Raw genomic sequence first — 17,863 nt, 5'->3', positions numbered from 1 at the left:
AGCACCACATACAAACAAAGATGTTGTATCCGCCGATAACTAAAAAATAAATATTAAAAAAAATTCTCTCTCTCCCCTCACTCTCTCTTTAAAAAAAAAAAAAAAGAATGTTTACTTTTGATTGCTAAAGGGAAGGAAATTCCATTTCTAGAGATTTTTTGGCCTTACAAAAATAGTGAGGACAGTATGGGGGCAGTAGGAGGGAGGAGTTGATGAGGGAAGGAAGGGAGGAGTTTCTTCCTAAACACAATAACTATAATCACTGGGAGGGTGAAATTACCAGTCCTGTTGTTTGTCCAGCCTTCTGGAACTGTTAGAGTTTTGATGTGTGTGTGTGTGCGTGTGTGTGTGTGTGTGTGTGTTACTGGGGATTGAACCTAGGAGTACTCTACCTACACTGAGCTACATCTTCAGCCCTTTTTTATTTTTGGAGACAGCTAAATTGTTGAGGGTCTCACTAAGTTGCTGAGGCTGGTCTCAAACTTGCAAGCCTCCTGCCTCAGTTTCCCCAAGGTGTGTGCCACACCTGCCTTCTTACAGTTATTTCTATATGCATTTGTTTCTCTAGTTTCACACACTTAAATTTTCCCACCTGGGGAGAGAAACTGTAAGGATAAAAGAGAGGGTTCCAGGGTTCGGGATCTCAAGGCCTTTGTTATGGATGTGTGAAAAGACAAATGATTCATCACTCCTTACAAACTAGAACATCTTTGATGGCAGCCTAGCTCTGGAATGCTCTTGAAGAGTACCAGAGCATTTTTCTGAGCCCTCAGTTTTTCCTTTGAAAGTCTTTGTTGTGGGGGTGGGGTGGGGGTGCTGCTGCTGCTACCTCTTCTGGAGATCAGCCTCACACATGATAGGCAAGCACTCTACAACTCAGCTACATCCCTAGCCCCCCAAATGGTTGTGGTGGTGGTGGTGGTGATGGTGGTTGTTATTCTTCTTACTTTTATTTATTTATTATTATTATTATTATTCTAGGAATTGAACCTAGGAGTGCTTTATTGGTGAGCTACATCCCCAACCCTTTTCATTTTTTATTTTGAGACATGGTCTTGCTAAATTGTTGAGGGTCTCACTGAGTTACTGAGGCTGGCCTCAAACTTGCAATTCTCCTGCCTCAACCTCCCTAGTTGTTGGGATTACTGGCATATGCCACCAGACCCTGCTCCTCCCAAACAGTCTTCAAATACATTTCTTTGGAAATTTCATGCAAATTCATTTTAGTCAATAAATTTATTTTCACACATTAAGTAACTATCATGCTTGGAAAGGAATGGAGGTGAGAAAAAACTATCAATTTTTACTAAACACCAATTTTTTGTGTATGATTTGGGGAAATGGTATTAGTGACACAAAACAGTACTCCTGAAATCCACCATCTTTGAAAATGCAATGCAGGGGCTGGGGATGTGGCTCAAGCGGTAGCGCGCCCGTCTGGCATGCGCGCGCCCGGGTTCAATCCTCAGCACCACATACAAACAAAGATGTTGTGTCCGCTGAGAACTAAAAAATAAATATTAAAAAATTCTCTCTCTCTCTCTCTCTCTCTCTCTCTCTCTCTCTCTCTCTCCTCTCTCTCTCTCTCCCTCCCTCCCTCCCTCCCTCCCCTCACTCTCTCTTTGAAAAAAAAAAAAAGAAAGAAAGAAAATGCAATGCAATTCAGTCAGCATTTGGTGCCAATTAAGACTGAGTCTTGTGCTAGACCCAAGGTGAAAATGGGAGACCCAAGGTGAAGATGAACCTGGCACCGTCCTTGTACCCAAGGCAAGCAGTCTAGTAGAGAAAGCAGTTTGGGGAGCACACAAAGTGCAACCATTTAAGCATAAACAAAGTAGAGTGATGGTGAAGTGGAAAGCACAGTTAACTTTGTTGGGAGGGTGTTGAGATGAAGGCCTCCTGCAGGATTTTCCCAAGTTGGAAGGTATCCTAGATAGATGATTGGTTTGAAGGATTACTCAGATCACCATTCAGATAAGCAGAATATATAATTTATTTGTTTAGTCTAAACCTAACCTGGCCTAGTTTCTGAGCCCTTACCAAACAGACCTACTTCAAAAGAAAACTTGGTCTAACCAATTATTGAAATGGTTTGTTTAGGTCATATGCAGTCTTTCCTAGACAATAAGCTTTTGTCTGGCCAGGTGAAGTTGGAAGGCAGCCTGAGCAACCTAATGATATCCTGTCTCAAACTTCAAAAAGGGCTGAGCATCCCTGTAATCCTAACTGCTTGGGAAGCTGAGGCAGGAGGATGGCCAATTCAAGGCCAGCTTCAGCAAATTATCGAGAGACTTAGCAACTTAGTGAGACCCTACCCTATCTCTTAATAAAAAATAAAAAGGGCCGGGTATGTGTATCAGTGGTTAAGAACTGGTCCAATATGTGTGAGACCCTGAGTTCAATCCCCAATACCAGTCAGTGGCAGGAGCAGGCAAGGGGCTGGATGTGTGGCTGGTGATAGAGTGCTTGCTTGGCACAAAAGACTACCTTAAAACAAGAAAAAATTACTTTGCAATTTCATTCGGATCCTGTCCCAGTAAGACTTTACTACCTCAAGAAAAGCTAGGGGCTGAGGATGTGGCTCAAGTGGTAGCGCGCTCGCCTGGCATGTGTGCAGCCTGGGTTCGATCCTCAGCACTACCGAAAACTAAAAAAAATAAATATTAAAAAAAAAAATCCCTCTCTCTCTCTCTCTCTCTCTCAAAAAAAAAAAAAAAAAAAAAAGAAAAGCTAGGAACTTATCCTCAGGTTGCCACATCACCAGAGGAATGGCTGACTGCTCAGAAGAAACCACATATATGAAATCACTCCATGAACAGTAAAGTGCATTTACAAAGGTTAACATCAACTTCTATTCCTCAGAAAAGCAAGATAAATAAATAAAGTCTAAGGACAAGGTCAATCCATAAGCAGAAAACAGGATATGAACAAATGGAAACACATAACTTTCTGTTGAATATGTTTTCTATTTAAGGTACACGGCTGGCTTATCTGAAATAAAAGAGAAAGAGCGTCTGATTGGGATCAAGGATTGGTGTCTGGTCACAAGGAAAATAATCCACAGAGCCTCTCTGACCTTTGTTACTTTTTTCCTCCACATATTTATGTATGAAAATGACTCAGCTAGTCTCACACCAGTGGCTTATTTTTAGTCAGGGCCATAGAGCTTGTTGAAAACCTAAGCTTAGTAACCATTGCCAGTCAATAGCTTCACACATCAGAAGCAGGGAACGAACACTCATTTATTCATTTCAATTTAACATGTGTGACTCAAGGGACACACTTGATGTTTCCTTCTGCCACAGTGCTGAAAACTCCCAGAGGGAGAATTACTACTTGGGGCATGAGACTTCAGCATTAGGAAGTCCCTGGCTGGCACTGATGATCTACAGTTGAGAAATCTTCTACAGTTGTATATAAGTTTATGACTGTGATTCCTGAGCTACTGATTCCCAGCTAAGTGCCCCATTTCACCTCTACCATTTCAAATTCCTAAGTCAAAAGCCAAATAATATTATATGTTTTACACGAGACAATTCATCTGGAAGAAGAGGATATATCCCATTCTAATTCAAGGTAAATTTTGCATGTAAGGAAAGAACATTTTCTTGTTCACTATCAAATTAGCAAAGTTCAATACCCAGAGGGATATATTCTCTATTGTTTTGTTAAAATTTAAAATCTTAAATGTTGTAGCTGGGGATATAACTCAGTTGGAAGAGTGCTTGCCTTGCATGCACAAGGCCCTAGGTTCAGTCCCCAGCACCACAAAAAAAAAAAAAAAAAAAAAAAAAAAAATATATATATATATATATATATATATATATATATAATATTAAATGTTAAAATTTATAATCTTAGTCGGGCATGGTGGCACATGCCTGTAATCCCAGCAGCTCAGGAGGCTGAAGCAGGAGGATTGAGAATTTAAAGCCAGCCTCAGCAGTGAGGCTCTAGGCAACTCATTGAGATATTTTCTCTTTATAAAATACAGAAAAGGTCTGGGGATGTGGCTCAGTAGTTAAGCAACCCTGGTACCAAAGGAGGGGTGGAATCCCTGGTACCAAAAAAAAAAAGAAAAAAGAAAAAAGAAAAAAAAAAAGAAAGTCTATAATCTTAGCCAAGCACGAAGCAATAAACAAGAATAAGGGCGAGAGTGTAAGGAGTCTGGAGTTAGCTACTGGGGTTTAAACTGTGCTTCTGCCACTGAATAGCTGTGAAGGACTGAGCAAGTCACTCTCTGTGCTTCAGTTTCCTCAATTATAAAAATGACACTGAGGATAAGAATACCAGCTGGGCATGGTGGCACATACCTGTAATCCCAGTGACTCAGGAGGCTGAGGCAGGAGGATCACAAGTTGAAGGCAAACCTGGGTAACTTAATGACAGCTTGTCTCAAAATCAAAAATAAAAAGAGTTGGGGATGGTGCCGGTCATGATGGCACCCACCTATAAACCCCACCTATAATCGGGAGACTGAGACAGGAGAATCAAGAGTTCAAAGCCAGCCTCAGCAAAAAGCAAGGTGCTAAGCAATTCAGTGAGACCCTGTCTCTAAATAAAATACAAAATAGGGATGGGGATGTGGCTTAGTGGTTGAGTGCCCCTGAGTTCAATCCCCGATACCCCCCCTAAAAAAAAAAAAAGTTCACGATGTGGCTCTGTGGTAGAATGCCCTGGGTTCAATTTTAGTACTGGGGGAAAAAAAGGAAAGAAAGAAAAGAAATAAAAGTACCTATTTCATAGGGTCTTTGTGTAGGTGAAATGAGGCGATACACACAAAACATTTAGAATAGTACCTGGCGCCTAAGTGTAAGCTAACAGTATTAATCATTATAGAATTATTAGAAAAGAGGGCTGGAGATATAGCCAGTTGGTAGAGTGTTTGCCTCCCATGCACAAGGTCCTGGGTTCAATCCCCAGAAACACACACACACAAATTATTAGAAAAGAGCCAAACCCAGCTTGCTTCCCTAGGAACATCCCTTCTTTCTCCATGTTTTTGTCTAAAAATCACACCCAGCATATTTCTAGTAGTGGCTCCGGTTTCTTAGAAGAATCCCACATGTTCTTCTTCTTCTTCTAGTGAACCCAGGAGCATACTACTCTGAGCTATATCTCCAGCCCTTTTAGTTTTAAAATTTTGAGACAGGGTCTCACTAAGTTGATGAGGCTGGGCTCAAACTAAGATCCTTCTATTTCAGCCTCCTAAATTATTATATGATTATAAGCATTCACCACCCCACCTGTTCTTTTCTTTTTTTTTCTTCTTTTTTTTTTGGTACTGGGGATTGAACTCAAGGGCTCTCGACCACTGAGCCACATCCCAGCCCTATTTCGTATTTTATTTAGAGACAGGGTCTCACTGAGTTTGCACCTTGCCATTGGTGAGGCTGGCTTTGAATCCATGATCTTCCTGTCTCAGCCTCCCAGCTGCTGGGATTACAGGCGTGCACTACCGTGGCTGGCTCCACTTGTTCTTAAAGCTTAATACAGAATGATTTTTTTTTTTTGTCCTGTGAAAACTACAAAGGCCAGGAATGTTCTGAGGAAAATGTCCCATTTGGAGAGGGGACTGGAAGCTTTGATATAAAAGTATGAAATAACTGGACATGATTGTCCTATTAAAAACATGATTACCCTATTGCTCACGCTACTAAAGAGTGAACTGTCTTCAAATAACACATCACAGAGAAGACCAGAGGGAAATTATAAGCAGAGTGATGAAGAGGTACAGTTTTTCTTTTTCTTTGTACAGAAAGTTATAATTTTTGCCAGGTGTGTTGGCCACACCTGTTATCCCAGTAACTCAGGAGGCTGAGGTAGGATGATCACAATCTAAAGCCAGCCTCAGCAAGTGAGCAAGGCCCTACACAACTTAAACAAACAAACAAGCAAAAACAACAACACAACAACAAAAATGAGCTGGGGAAGTGGCTTAGTGATTAACTCTGCTAGGTTCAATCCCTGGTACCCTCACCTCACCACCCACCCCCCAAAAAAAGAAAGTTATCATTTTCAGTATTTTCTCTGTGTTCCTTTCTTCACTCCTTGCCCCCTCCCCCCCAGTACCAGGGATTGATCCCAGGGCCTTGTGCATGTAAGGCAAGCACTCTACCAATAGAGATATATCCCCAGCCCCACCCCTTGATCTTAATGGATCCAATTACAAAAATTCAGAGGATCTTTCCAGACCACTCTCAGCTGGCAGCTCCTGGAAACTGACTAGATGCAAAACTAGGCATGGGGAAGGGGAGAAAGCATTCCCATGGTGAGGCATGCAAGTTAAAGAGCAGAGGCCAGGTCATCCTGTAGGAGGTAAAATACTCCAAAGATCAGAAATTGGTTTAAGCAATAACGAGTGGGTTTAGAGGTAGAAGGTTAAAGTCCAAGGTACAAGTGGATGGTTTACAGCTAGACTGAGAAAGGAAAGAACTGATTGTAGTGTGTAGCATATTAATGAGAAAAGGCAAAGTCATATCCAGCTCACAAAAGACCACATGTTCCCCATATTTCTTAACCTGCTTAGAGTTAGGCAGGGTCATTTGACTAGTTCTTCTCAATGGGCTCAAAGGAGAAGTGATTTGTGTCATCTCCAGGCCAAATCAATCATATAACAGTCACTGCATGACTCTCCTGCTCGCTTGGCTCTTCTGTGGTGTGCTTAGGTCTTATACTGAGATGACACAGCCACGCGTTGGAAAAAGCCTGGCTCCCACTGCAGGGGATAGCTGACTGGTTCGGTGCTAGGCTGTAGCTGGATTGGATTTTGTGTAGCTCCTGAGAACTAGGATTTTTTCTTTCTTTTTCTTTTCTTTTCTTTTCTTTTTTTTTTTTTTTAGCTACAGTATAACTTTGCCTATCCTGAATAATATGAAGGTATTATACTATAATGATAGTATTCTGGTAATAATAGATTATATGACATTAAACCCCAACTGGAGATGTCAAAGGGAGGAAAAAAGTGGTGAACCAGTCTGGACTCACCATTGGTAAAAACAAAAAAAATTAGACCTAGGTCAGACTCTCAGGTCTGGTCGTGGAGAGTCAAATCACATGAGAGCAAAAAAGGTAATTAATGCTAAATTACTACCTTGAATGTTGAGCCTCTTCACATACATAATCCTTTGCCCCAGAAAGGTTTAGCTTGAAAGACTATACCAGGGAAGGGCAAGTACAGGAAATGTTAAGGCAGAGAGCCCATGTTTTTGTCAAAGGCTTTATGTATTATATCTAAGCTTAGAATGTGGAAACAAAAAGACTCTAAGAAGATGTAAAAAATAAAAGGGGAGAAAGTCAAGGGGCTTAAGGGGAAAAGGTCAATGGTATTAGAGTCACTGTTCATAAGAGCAGAAACTGCATGGATATCAAAGGAAAGCAACATAGTTGAGGAGAAAGAAATAAGACGACTGATGTAATTTGGGTTGGACGGTGACTGCTAAAATCTTATTCTGCAGGGAAGTCTGTGATTCCTGAACACACCATCGCACAGCACGATGGTTAGGAATGTGCTCGGGGAACAGGAATAAGATGGATTCACAGCCAAGTTCTGCCATTTTATCAGTTTTGTAGCCTGATACTAATTATTTAAACTTCCCGTGCCTCAGATTTTCCATCCACAAGTTAAGATTAAGTACCCATTGTGGGGCTGGGGCTGTTGCTCAGTGGTAGAGTGCTTGCCTGGCACATGTGAGGCACTGGGTTTGATCCTGAGCACTGCATAAAAATAAAAACAAATAAAATAAAGGTATTCTGTCCATCAACAATTACAAAAATTTTTTTTTTAAAAAAAGAAAAGAAAAAGTATCCAACAACCAGGCGTGGTAGCATAGGCTAAAAGGGCTAGGGACATAGCTCAGTGGTAGAGCATTCCTAAGTTCAATCACTAGTGTGGAGAGGTGAAAAACAGACAAACGATTCATTAATACTAGTTGATATAACAGGAAAAATAAGTCTCCCTTGGGCTGGAAGTGTAACTCAGTGATACAGCACTTGCCTACCATGTGCAAAGTCTTGGGTTCAATCCCCAGTTCTGGTGGGGAAATGTTGGTACCCACATCAGACTATGTGATGATGACTCATGACTTACTTCCTCTATTAGCAAATAATGCAGGTTTCCTCAAAAGTTCTTGCTTCCCTCTCTCAGTAATCAGGGACTCAGAAGCACTGAGGAGTCAGAGGCAGACAGATGACCTGTGTGTGTGGGTTTTGTGAAGCTCAGGCAATTGCCTTCACCAAATTATCCTGCTGTTTGATTTGTAGTTTGACTCTAGAGTCAAAGGTGGGAGGGTTCATACTTCATTCTTGATTATGAGCAGTGAAGATTCCCCAGGGACTCATTCTCAGTTAGTATTATGAATGTTCGCTCTTTGCTCTGCATCCCAAGATGCCTTTCTATTTCTCATGCATGGGTATAATAATGCATTGGTTGCTCTGATTCCTTAAATAATTAATAACAGGACAGTCATGTTCTGAATCAATTCCATTCTTTGCACAGTATTGAAGCTAGCTGCTTCTTTTCAAATTACATTTGAAAATAATTGTGTCATCTCCTTGTGGTTCCATTATGATTTATTTGCACCCCATATTTTTTTTAAAGAGAGAGTGAGAGAGGAAAGAGAGAGAATTTTTTTTTAATATTTATTTTTTAGTTCTCGGCGGACACAACATCTTTGTTGGTATGTGGTGCTGAGGATCGAACCTGGGCCGCACGCATGCCAGGCAAGCGCGCTACCGCTTGAGCCACAACCCCAGCCCTGCACCCCATATTGATCCCCATTGGAAGTGAGATCCAGCACACCTGTGATTAAGGGCCCAGGTTTTGGTGTTGTACAGAGTGACTTGAAATCCTGGTTTTACCTCTTCTAGCTGTTGTTCTCCCTCCATGGAGCCTCAGTTTCCTTATCTGAAAATGATAATAATAAGGTTTTATCTCCATGGGGATCAAACCCAGGCTTTGCATAGTATTGACAGACATATGAAGAGCCAAAAAATGCCAGCTAGAGGCCATGAGTGTGGTTGACACAGAGAGAAAGTGTGCAGTAATGTACTGCGATTCAGAAGAGATGCTGAGCCTGAGAACAGACATATAGGAATTATTTGCATAAAGGTGATTTTTAGGCCTAAAAAGTTTCTTTTTCTTTTCTTTTTTTTTGTACCAGGGATTAAACTCAATAATGCTTAGCCAGTGAGCCACATCAACAACCCTTTTTTATTTAGAGATAGAGTCTCACTGAATTGCTTAGGGTCTCACTAATTTGCTGTGGCTAGCCTCAGCTGGCATGTAGCTCAGTGGTTAAGCCCTTTTTATTTTGTATTTTGAGACAGGGTCTCACTAATTTGCTTAGAGCCTCGTAGAGCCTTGCTATTTGCTGAGGCTGGCCTCAAACTTGTGATCCTCCTCACTCAGCCTCTCGAGTTGCTGGGATTATAGGTGTGCATCACTGCACCTGGCTCTCTATTCTTTTTTCTCTTGTGTTCTATATCCTATGCACCAGCACCACACTTTCTGGACTTAATATTAAATATATGCCCTCTAAACACCTGTCTCTACCTCTTTTTGTCACCACCTATTTGTAGACCACCATCATCTCTCAATTGGGCTACTAATACAATCTCAACCAGTTTTTCTAATCCCACTTATTTCTTTTATTTCTAAGTAAGTACTGATTCAGAAGAAATTGCCAAAAATATGTACAAAGAAATCATAAATGATAACACATTACATAATTATAGTACAATATTAAAACTAGGAAAATGACATTAGTATAATCTACAGAATTTATTCTGATCTCACCAGTTTCACATGTATTCATTTATGTCAGGTATTTATAATTTCATGCAACATTGTCATGCAGGTGCATTTGTATAATTGCCACCACAATAAAATACAGAAAAATTACCACAAGACTCCCTTGGGCTACCCCTTTACGGACACATGTGGACCCTCTTCCCCACCTCTAACTCCTGGCAGCCACAGATCTATTATTTCTATAGTTTTGTTATTTCAAGCATGTTATATGGGTTCTGAAGGTGTAGTTCAGTGATAGAGTGCATGTGGAAGGCGCTGGTTTGATTCCTAACACCCACTCCAGAATGTTGTACAAATATAATAATATAGTATATAACTTTTTGCAAGTGACTCCCCCCACCCCAAATGGGGTTTCACTGCTTTTTCTAGGCTAGCCTTTAACTCATGGGTGTAATAATCCTCCTGCCCTCAACTTCTCAGTAGCTGGGACATAGGAACAAGCCACTGTGCCCAGCTACAAGTAGTTTTTTTTTTTTTTTCCAGTCAGCATAATTCTCTCTTCTCTCTCCTCTCTGGATACTGAGGATTGAACCTAGAGGCACTTAACCACTGCACCACATCACAAGCCCCTTTTATTTTTTGAGGCAAGGTTAGGTAGGGCCTTTCTCAGCTGGTGAGGTTGGCCTTTAACTTGCAATCCTCCTGCCTCAGCCTCAGCAACATTTGGGATTACAGGCATGGGCCACTGTGTCCCTCCCCAGCCTTGTTAAAAAAAAAGTTTTTATAGTTTTACACTTTACATTTAAATTGATAGACCATTTTGTGTAATTTTTTAAATAATTTGTGAGGTTAATTTTGGTCAAGTTTCATTTTTTTTCCTATCTGTAATGAAATTTCTTTTGGAAAACGCTTTTGTAGCTTTCCCCTACCCATTCATTCTTCATAATAATTAAAAAAATATATATGTATGTATTGATCTATCTAGATCTATGTATCTATATAATTTATAAACATGTTTTGCGCAGATCCGCTGCAGGAGAGGCCTTTTTGCAGAATATAATAATAACAAGCGCCTTCCACATACACTCTACCACTGAGCCACACCTTCAGAACCCATATTTATATATTGGGAAATATAGAGATAGATAGATAGATAGATAGATAGATATGTCATGCTATGACAAAACCTGCTTGACCACAGCATAATGTTGACCCTTTCGAACTACGAAATGCTCACTATGGTTCTTGGCTCTTAGTCACCAGGCTTGTTCCCTCACGTCATGCAAATCTGTTCTATTATCATTTCTTCGACTCTTTCCCCCTGCTCAGTTTTTTCCTCAAAGCACTTATACAACACAAACTATTAGTTTGCTTATCTGTTTTTTGGTTAACACTAGTCTCAATCTTACCAGAAGCGAACATACTGTTTATCCCCGGGGCCTAGAATAGTGCCTGGCACATAGTAGGACTCAGTAAATAATTTTATTGCTTGACAGGCTGGAAGGAGTAAATAAACGTAAAGCGGAAGCGAGAGACAAGTCCATCTCTAGGTCAGATGCAGGTTCGAACGTCACGCAAAGTGCGAGCGCCACCTCTCGGGAAGCCAATTTGCTTGAGAACGAAGGAAGTGAGTCAGAATATTAAGGTTGAAAAACAGCTGGCAGCCAGAGCGAAGAGCCCGAAAAAACTAGCGCAGGAAGTCAAACACCGGAAGGTTGCGCCCTAGAATGACGTCCTACTCACAAAAGGAGGCGTGGGCGAGCGGTGTTCTGCAAAAAGGGCTCTCCTGCAGCGGATCTGCGCCAAAGCGTTCCGTGTGTGCAGCTGCTGGGAACCACGTGGGGCCGGGGTGCGTTTCCGGTGCCGGCTACTGCGGCGGTAGTTAAAGCCCAAGCGGCTGCAGGGGTGAGAAGGGTTTGGGGTCCTGAGGGGAAAGGATAGGAGTGAAGTCTGGGGAAGAGGGGGCGCGCGAAATGAAGAGGGTTAGTGAAGGGGTGGGTTCTGCTCTGAGAGGTGGCGAGGGGATCGGATGAGCAAGAAGGGCGGGGGAGCGTCTCTGGACAGGTGCAGACCTGTCAGCACAGTTCCCACGCCACGTGGGTTCTTTGTCCATGCTGCCTATCCCGTCAGGGAGGGGCTGTGCGGTATTCTCCTTCAGTACGGTACTGGGCACAGAGTTGGCACTTAGGAAGTACTTGCTGAATGAATGAATGATGGATGTGTGTGCCAGGGTGAAGTGTGAAGGGACTTTTATAGGTACCGGTTCTGGCCCTGTAGCCCCATTTTATTCTGGCGAATCCATGCTTGTCCAGCGCTCCTTAAGAGGTTCCCCAGCTAATCTTTCGGCTTTGCCTCTTTCTTGGAAGGGCGGAGTGATTATCATTTAAAGCATTTTCTTTGCTTTTATTGACAGGTAGGCCTCGTGGCTAGGTACCAGAGACAGATACAGGAGTAAACCAGCCTTGTTTGCAGGCCATAGACCTGCGGGGAGGTAGACACACAAATAGAAAGTTGGACTACAGTGTTCAGGTTCTATAGTAAGAGGTAACTGAAGTACAGGAAGGAAGAAGGGGGCGGGGCTGCTATGTCCCTTAGGGATTGTGTTTCAAGGTGAGGGATCTCTTCTTCTGGTCCTGTGCAGGTCTTCTCTGTAAAAGGAAGGGTATGGAATGGAAGCTCTCCAGGCTTCTTTCTTTCCCTATGATATGACATGACATATTTTCTAAAACCTATTTCAATTCTAATACTATGGCTATAGCAGTAGGTCAAACTGTATCTCCTATAGACTTGTACCAGATATCACTTCCACTTTAGTGAAACCACATCAGTGCATTTTTCTCCAACCTGGATAATTGAGAAAGATCATATTTTATTTGTGTACATCTCCTACCTTGGTTCCATTACAGTGCTGGGTGTACAGTAGATGCTTAATAGAGGCTTGTTAAATCAAATGGGATAGAAATTACAGTCCCTGTTTTTAGACTCTTCCCCACTTTGGGATATTAGTTCATATATGTATATGAAGGTAATGGAGAGGAACTGTTTTTTTTTGTTTTTTTTTTTTTTTTTAAACCAGAGAGACTTGGAATAGATATGCCAGATTTAAACCAGCTTTATGGGGGTAATCCGCTTGAGAAGGATAATGTAGGCAGGAGATTCAGCGCTGTTTCATTCCTCTACCTGCCTATCTCCAGGACCATGGCCAACAATGAGCGCACCTTCATTGCCATCAAGCCTGATGGGGTCCAGAGGGGTCTTGTGGGAGAGATCATCAAGCGTTTTGAGCAGAAAGGATTCCGTCTTGTTAGTCTGAAATTAATGCAGGTAAGTAAACTTCATTCTTCCTAGATTAATTTCTGTTTGTCCCCTCTGCTTTTAGATTTCTCCATGGTAGACTGACCACAAACGTCTTGAAGCCTGGAAACCCCTCAGGGACCTAGCATCTTGGCTAACTCTTGAAACAAAACAAGTTATTTGGGACTTGCAAAAATAGTCTGTCTTTCCCCTTAGCAATGTAGAACTCCACATAATTCCTGAAGCACTGTAATTTCTGACATAGCCCCAGGTGAGTTTGAGCTCTTGGACTCTAGATTTCTAAGCAGATAATTTTAGAGAACTTTTTTCCCTTTTTGAGGCAGGTTGTTTTTCAGCAAGAAAATCTTTGCATTGTCAGTTATTACCTGCTTAGTGTCCAACATATATCAGGTACCATTGGGGCTTTGGTGGGAAAACTATAGCTCTCCTGACATAGCAGAGAACAGATACATCTTTATAAGACACCTACAAAACAGTATTTCAGTAAATTCAAAGGATTAGCCAAGAATCCTCTTCAAGCAGATCCAAGAGATGAAGATTCAGATTCTCAAATAAATTAATTTTTCCCATTAAAGGAATCAACCTTGGCCCCTCCTAGTGCATTTTAAATTTAGCTTGATTTGCAGTTTACTTCCTGTGTGATATTTTAGCAAAGGGGATAGACTATTAATGCTGAGGGAAGAGCGAGGTGGAATGATGAGAGTCAGTTGATGGACAAACAATGGATTTACATATTAATTTGGTTTTGAAGGTAAAATGAAATGAATGAGGTGTTTGATCAGGTATTTACTCTGTGCTGGGCAACTATGTTTTCTCCTCTAGCCCTCATGACAACCCTGAGACATTGTTAGGGGGAAGCAGGCTTGGAGAGGTTAAGTAATATGCCTGATAGCATAGTCGGTGATGCAGCTGGGATTTTTAACTTGGGTCTCTGTCTCCTAAGTCAGACATTTTTCTCCTTTACAATGACTTTTCCTGTCAAGGATGTGAGTTTGGTAAAGAATGGAAGGAATGATTTCTTCCATTACTTGAGGTTCTCCGTCTGTCCAAAAAAAAAAAAAAAAAAGCCTATATGTTTTGCAAGCTAAAGATCTTTAGAACCAATTAATAGAACTAAAACTAAGGGCCTTGCGAGATTCTCAGCAAGCATAGAGGCAGTGAGAGACCACAGCCAAGTTGAGTTGAAACTAAGCAGATGGTTTGCTCTCTAGCTAACTTTATTTGTTCCTATATACCAGCCTTGAAGTGTGAGAGATTCTAATTCATTCTTCCATCAATCAATAAGAATTATTTATTGCTAGATGTCATGTTCTTTTGGGTGGTTTATGGATATCTTTGGGGATCACATGGTCACCACACTGTGGCTTTATCCTCTGAATAAGTAAGTATTCCTGGGAGATGGCCTGGTTCAGTTTGCTGCCTATAGAATGCCCACACTACCTCCCTGACTTCCCTCCCCAAGTTCATCACAGACCACCAATGGAAATTCATTGTTTTGTTTGTTTTCTTAACATGAGATGGGGGGATTCAATTTTAATGTTATTTTATTCTGATCATTCAAGGCCTAGAGGGAGAAAATTGGTTCAAACTGCAGAAGCACTTTTACTCCTTGTCACTGCTCCCCTCTGGTAGTGTAGAGAATGTATTCAGTTAGCTAGGGATGTGGCTCAGTGGCAGAATGCTTGCCTGGTGTGTCCAAGGCTCAGGGTTCAATTCCCAGCACCAGAAAAGAAAAAAAATGACTAAGATGAGAATGTATGATGAGCTAAGAGCTCATGTTTTATTTATTTTTATTTTTTATTTTATTTTTTTTAAAGAGAGAGTGAGAGAGGAGAGAGAGAGAGAGAGAGAGAGAGAGAGAGAGAGAGAGAGAGAGAATTTTTAATATTTATTTTTAGTTCTCGGCGGACACAACATCTTTGTTGGTATGTGGTGCTGAGGATCGAACCCGGGCCGCACGCATGCCAGGCGAAGAGCTCATGTTTTAAATAGCAGGATGAGTGAGGGGGAATAACCAGATTATTTGTTTTTAGAATGTTTGGGGTTCTTAGTTCTTCTTTTCTGTCCTATGGAATAAGGCTTCTGAAGACCTTCTCAAGGAACACTACATCGACCTAAAGGACCGTCCTTTCTTCTCTGGCCTGGTGAAGTACATGCACTCCGGGCCAGTGGTTGCCATGGTGAGTGTGCCTGTGTAGGATGTTGAGTGAATGACTCAGTTGGAAGTGGAGAAGAACAAGTGTTGTGATTCCCAAATCTGATGCCAGGGCCTCATTGCTTCAGAGGAATTTCAGGTTGGCAGGAATGGGCAGTTGGTATGAGTCCGCTCTCTGACCCACCAAAGAAAAGATACATTTGCTTATTGAGCTGAAGACCTGTGGCTAGGAGGAAACCGGAGAGACCTGCTTGTTCAAGCCTCTGGAAGGCAGGAGATTGTTTCTTGGTTATTGCAGTATTACTACCAAATATGTATATAGTCCTTGTCACTGCTCCCCTCTGGTAGTGTAGGGAATGTATTCATTTAGCTAGGGATGTGGCTCAGTGACAAAATGCTTGCCTGGTGTGCCTTGTTATATATATGTGCCAGGCTTTCTTCTAGACATTGGGGATATAGTCATGAATGAGATAAAGTGGATATCTGTTTTCATACCTTTCTTTGCCTGCACTTCCTTTCTTCAAAAATTACAATATTGGAGATCAAACCAAGGGCTTCGGGTATACTAGGCAAGTGCTCTACCACTGAGCTATATTCCTAGCCCTTGCCTACATTTCTTGAAGGGAGTAAGGGTGAGCAGACAATAAAGAAATTAAGAAATATGTACACATACATACATACATACATAATAAATATATATTATAATATATAAATATATGTATATTACTAAGCCAATATATTTAAAAGCTTATATAATAGTATAGTAAGATGCACAGAAATGAAACTGGGTGATGTGATGGTCAAGGAATGTGATTTGTAAGCTCAGATCTGAATGACAAGAAGGAGCCTGCCATGCACAAAAATCAGTGAGGAACATTCCCAATCAAGAAAACAGCATGTGGCCGGGTGCAGTGGCACATGCCTGTAATCTCCACGACTCTGGAGTCTGAGACAGGCTGAGACAGGAGAATTGTGAGTTCAAAGCTAGCCTCAGCAAAAAGTAAGGTGCTAAGCAACTCAGTGAGACTCTGTCTCTAAATAAAATACAAAATAGTGCTGGGAATGTGGCTCAGTGGTTGAGTGCCTCTGGGTTCAATCCCTAATACCTGAAAAAAGAAAAAACAAAACAGCATGTGGAAAGGACCTGGGGAGGGGCATGGCAGGGAAAGGAGGTTGGGATTGGCTAAAGCCAACTTAACCAGAAACATTAGGTCGAGATAAGTTCACAACTAGATGTGGTGGTGCATGCCTAAAATCCCAGTAACTCTGGAGGCTGAGGCAGGAGAATTGCAAGTTTGAGGCTAACCTCAGCAATGTAGTGAGACCCTCAGCAACTTAGCGAGACCCTGTCTCAAAAAACAAAAAGGGCTGGGGAAAGCCATGGCAGAAGGGCTGTGTTGTCCGTGCTCTTCATTAGTTCTGGGAGGTGATGGGAGGTTTTACATTTGGCATTTTAAAAAAGCCACATAATTTGCCATGTTGAGAATGGATTGTAGAAAGGCAGGAGTAGGGGCAGGGAGACCAGTTACCCCAGAGCTGGGAGTAGATGCTCCATAAAATTTGTTCATTGAATGAATGTCATTTTTTTTTTTTTTTTGAATGTCATCTTAGTGGGGACTTTTTCTGAATTAATAGTTGCCAGATTTTCTGCTGAGATTGGGTTTCTTCCTTGATCACATTCTCTTTTGTCCTTGAAGGTCTGGGAGGGACTAAATGTGGTGAAGACAGGCCGAGTGATGCTCGGGGAGACCAATCCTGCTGATTCCAAGCCTGGGACCATTCGTGGGGACTTTTGCATCCAAGTTGGCAGGTGGGATTTGGTGTTTTTTTTTTTTTTTTTTACTCTATTCCCAAATCTGAATTGCCACAAAAATTCGGGCGTCTGAGGCTGGAGATAGACATGATAACACATGCAGGTCAGTTTTAAATCAGAGTTCACTGTCCTCTAAAGTTAGTGGTTGATTTTGAGGGCTCTCTGTCTTTGGTCGTCATCATCCTGTGGTTGTGCCTAAGTAGAACCTGACCGGAGGCTTCCCTGAAGGCTGTCACTGCTTGTATCAGTGTTGCCAGGAGGGCTGGGTGTGGGGAGGTCCTTCTTCATTCTATTAATGGCAGCTGTGAGTTTTTTCTTTTGCTACATGGTCTAAAGTGCATGCACCTTTGGCTTTGCGCTGCTGCGGCTCTAGACTTTCTGGCATTGGGGAATGTGGTGGGTTTCTGGGCTTAATTCTTCTGGTCTTGGTAATGTGGCCATCTCTTCTCCACCAGGAACATTATCCATGGCAGCGATTCTGTGGAGAGTGCAGAGAAGGAGATCAGCTTGTGGTTTCAACCTGAGGAACTGGTGGATTACAAGAGTTGTGCACAGGACTGGATCTACGAGTGACAGGAGGGCAAGCCACCATGCTTTGCTTGTCTACTTCCACCATTCCCATGGGCAGGGGACCAGACTATAGCAAATCTAGTTATTTCTGGAATAAATAAGAGTTTCTCCAAGGGAACTCTTGAGCTGTGAGTACTCCCTGTACAGTGTTATGTGCTACCATCAGATTAAAATGTTTCATCTCAACATAGGATTAGTTGAATTGGTTACTTTGTATTGCTGTATTGCTTTGCATTCTTTTTGTGTTTTCTGAATAATC

At 41.8% G+C, this 17,863-nt stretch overlaps 1 protein-coding gene and 1 long non-coding RNA gene across 3 annotated transcripts; one reads left to right on the top strand and one right to left on the bottom strand.

The window, feature by feature from the left end:
* Positions 1-3,232: 3,232 nt before the first annotated feature.
* Positions 3,233-17,794, top strand: LOC308636283 (nucleoside diphosphate kinase A). Of its 2 annotated transcripts, none has more exons than XM_081271694.1 (5): positions 3,233-3,576; positions 12,946-13,075; positions 15,145-15,246; positions 16,919-17,031; positions 17,490-17,794. In XM_081271694.1, the coding sequence occupies exons 2-5, from the start codon at positions 12,950-12,952 to the stop codon at positions 17,605-17,607; spliced, it is 459 nt and encodes a 152-aa protein (XP_081127820.1). In that variant the 5' UTR covers positions 3,233-3,576; positions 12,946-12,949; the 3' UTR covers positions 17,608-17,794. The 2 variants fall into 2 exon arrangements, with proteins under 2 accessions (XP_081127820.1, XP_081127819.1); XM_081271693.1 differs by lacking the exon at positions 3,233-3,576 and adding an exon at positions 11,516-11,656.
* Positions 8,758-11,371, bottom strand: LOC308636284. Its single transcript, XR_014019389.1, has 2 exons — positions 11,161-11,371; positions 8,758-8,905 (listed from the first exon to the last, which is right to left on the bottom strand). It is a non-coding gene; the product is annotated as an uncharacterized lncRNA (long non-coding RNA).
* Positions 17,795-17,863: the final 69 nt, after the last annotated feature.

Source organism: Spermophilus citellus (assembly GCF_964194105.1).
Source record: "Spermophilus citellus genome assembly, chromosome: 17".
In the NCBI taxonomy this organism is placed as follows: domain Eukaryota; kingdom Metazoa; phylum Chordata; class Mammalia; order Rodentia; family Sciuridae; genus Spermophilus; species Spermophilus citellus.
Note: the sequence above shows the minus strand (reverse complement) of the source record. Positions and strands in the feature narration are given on the sequence as shown.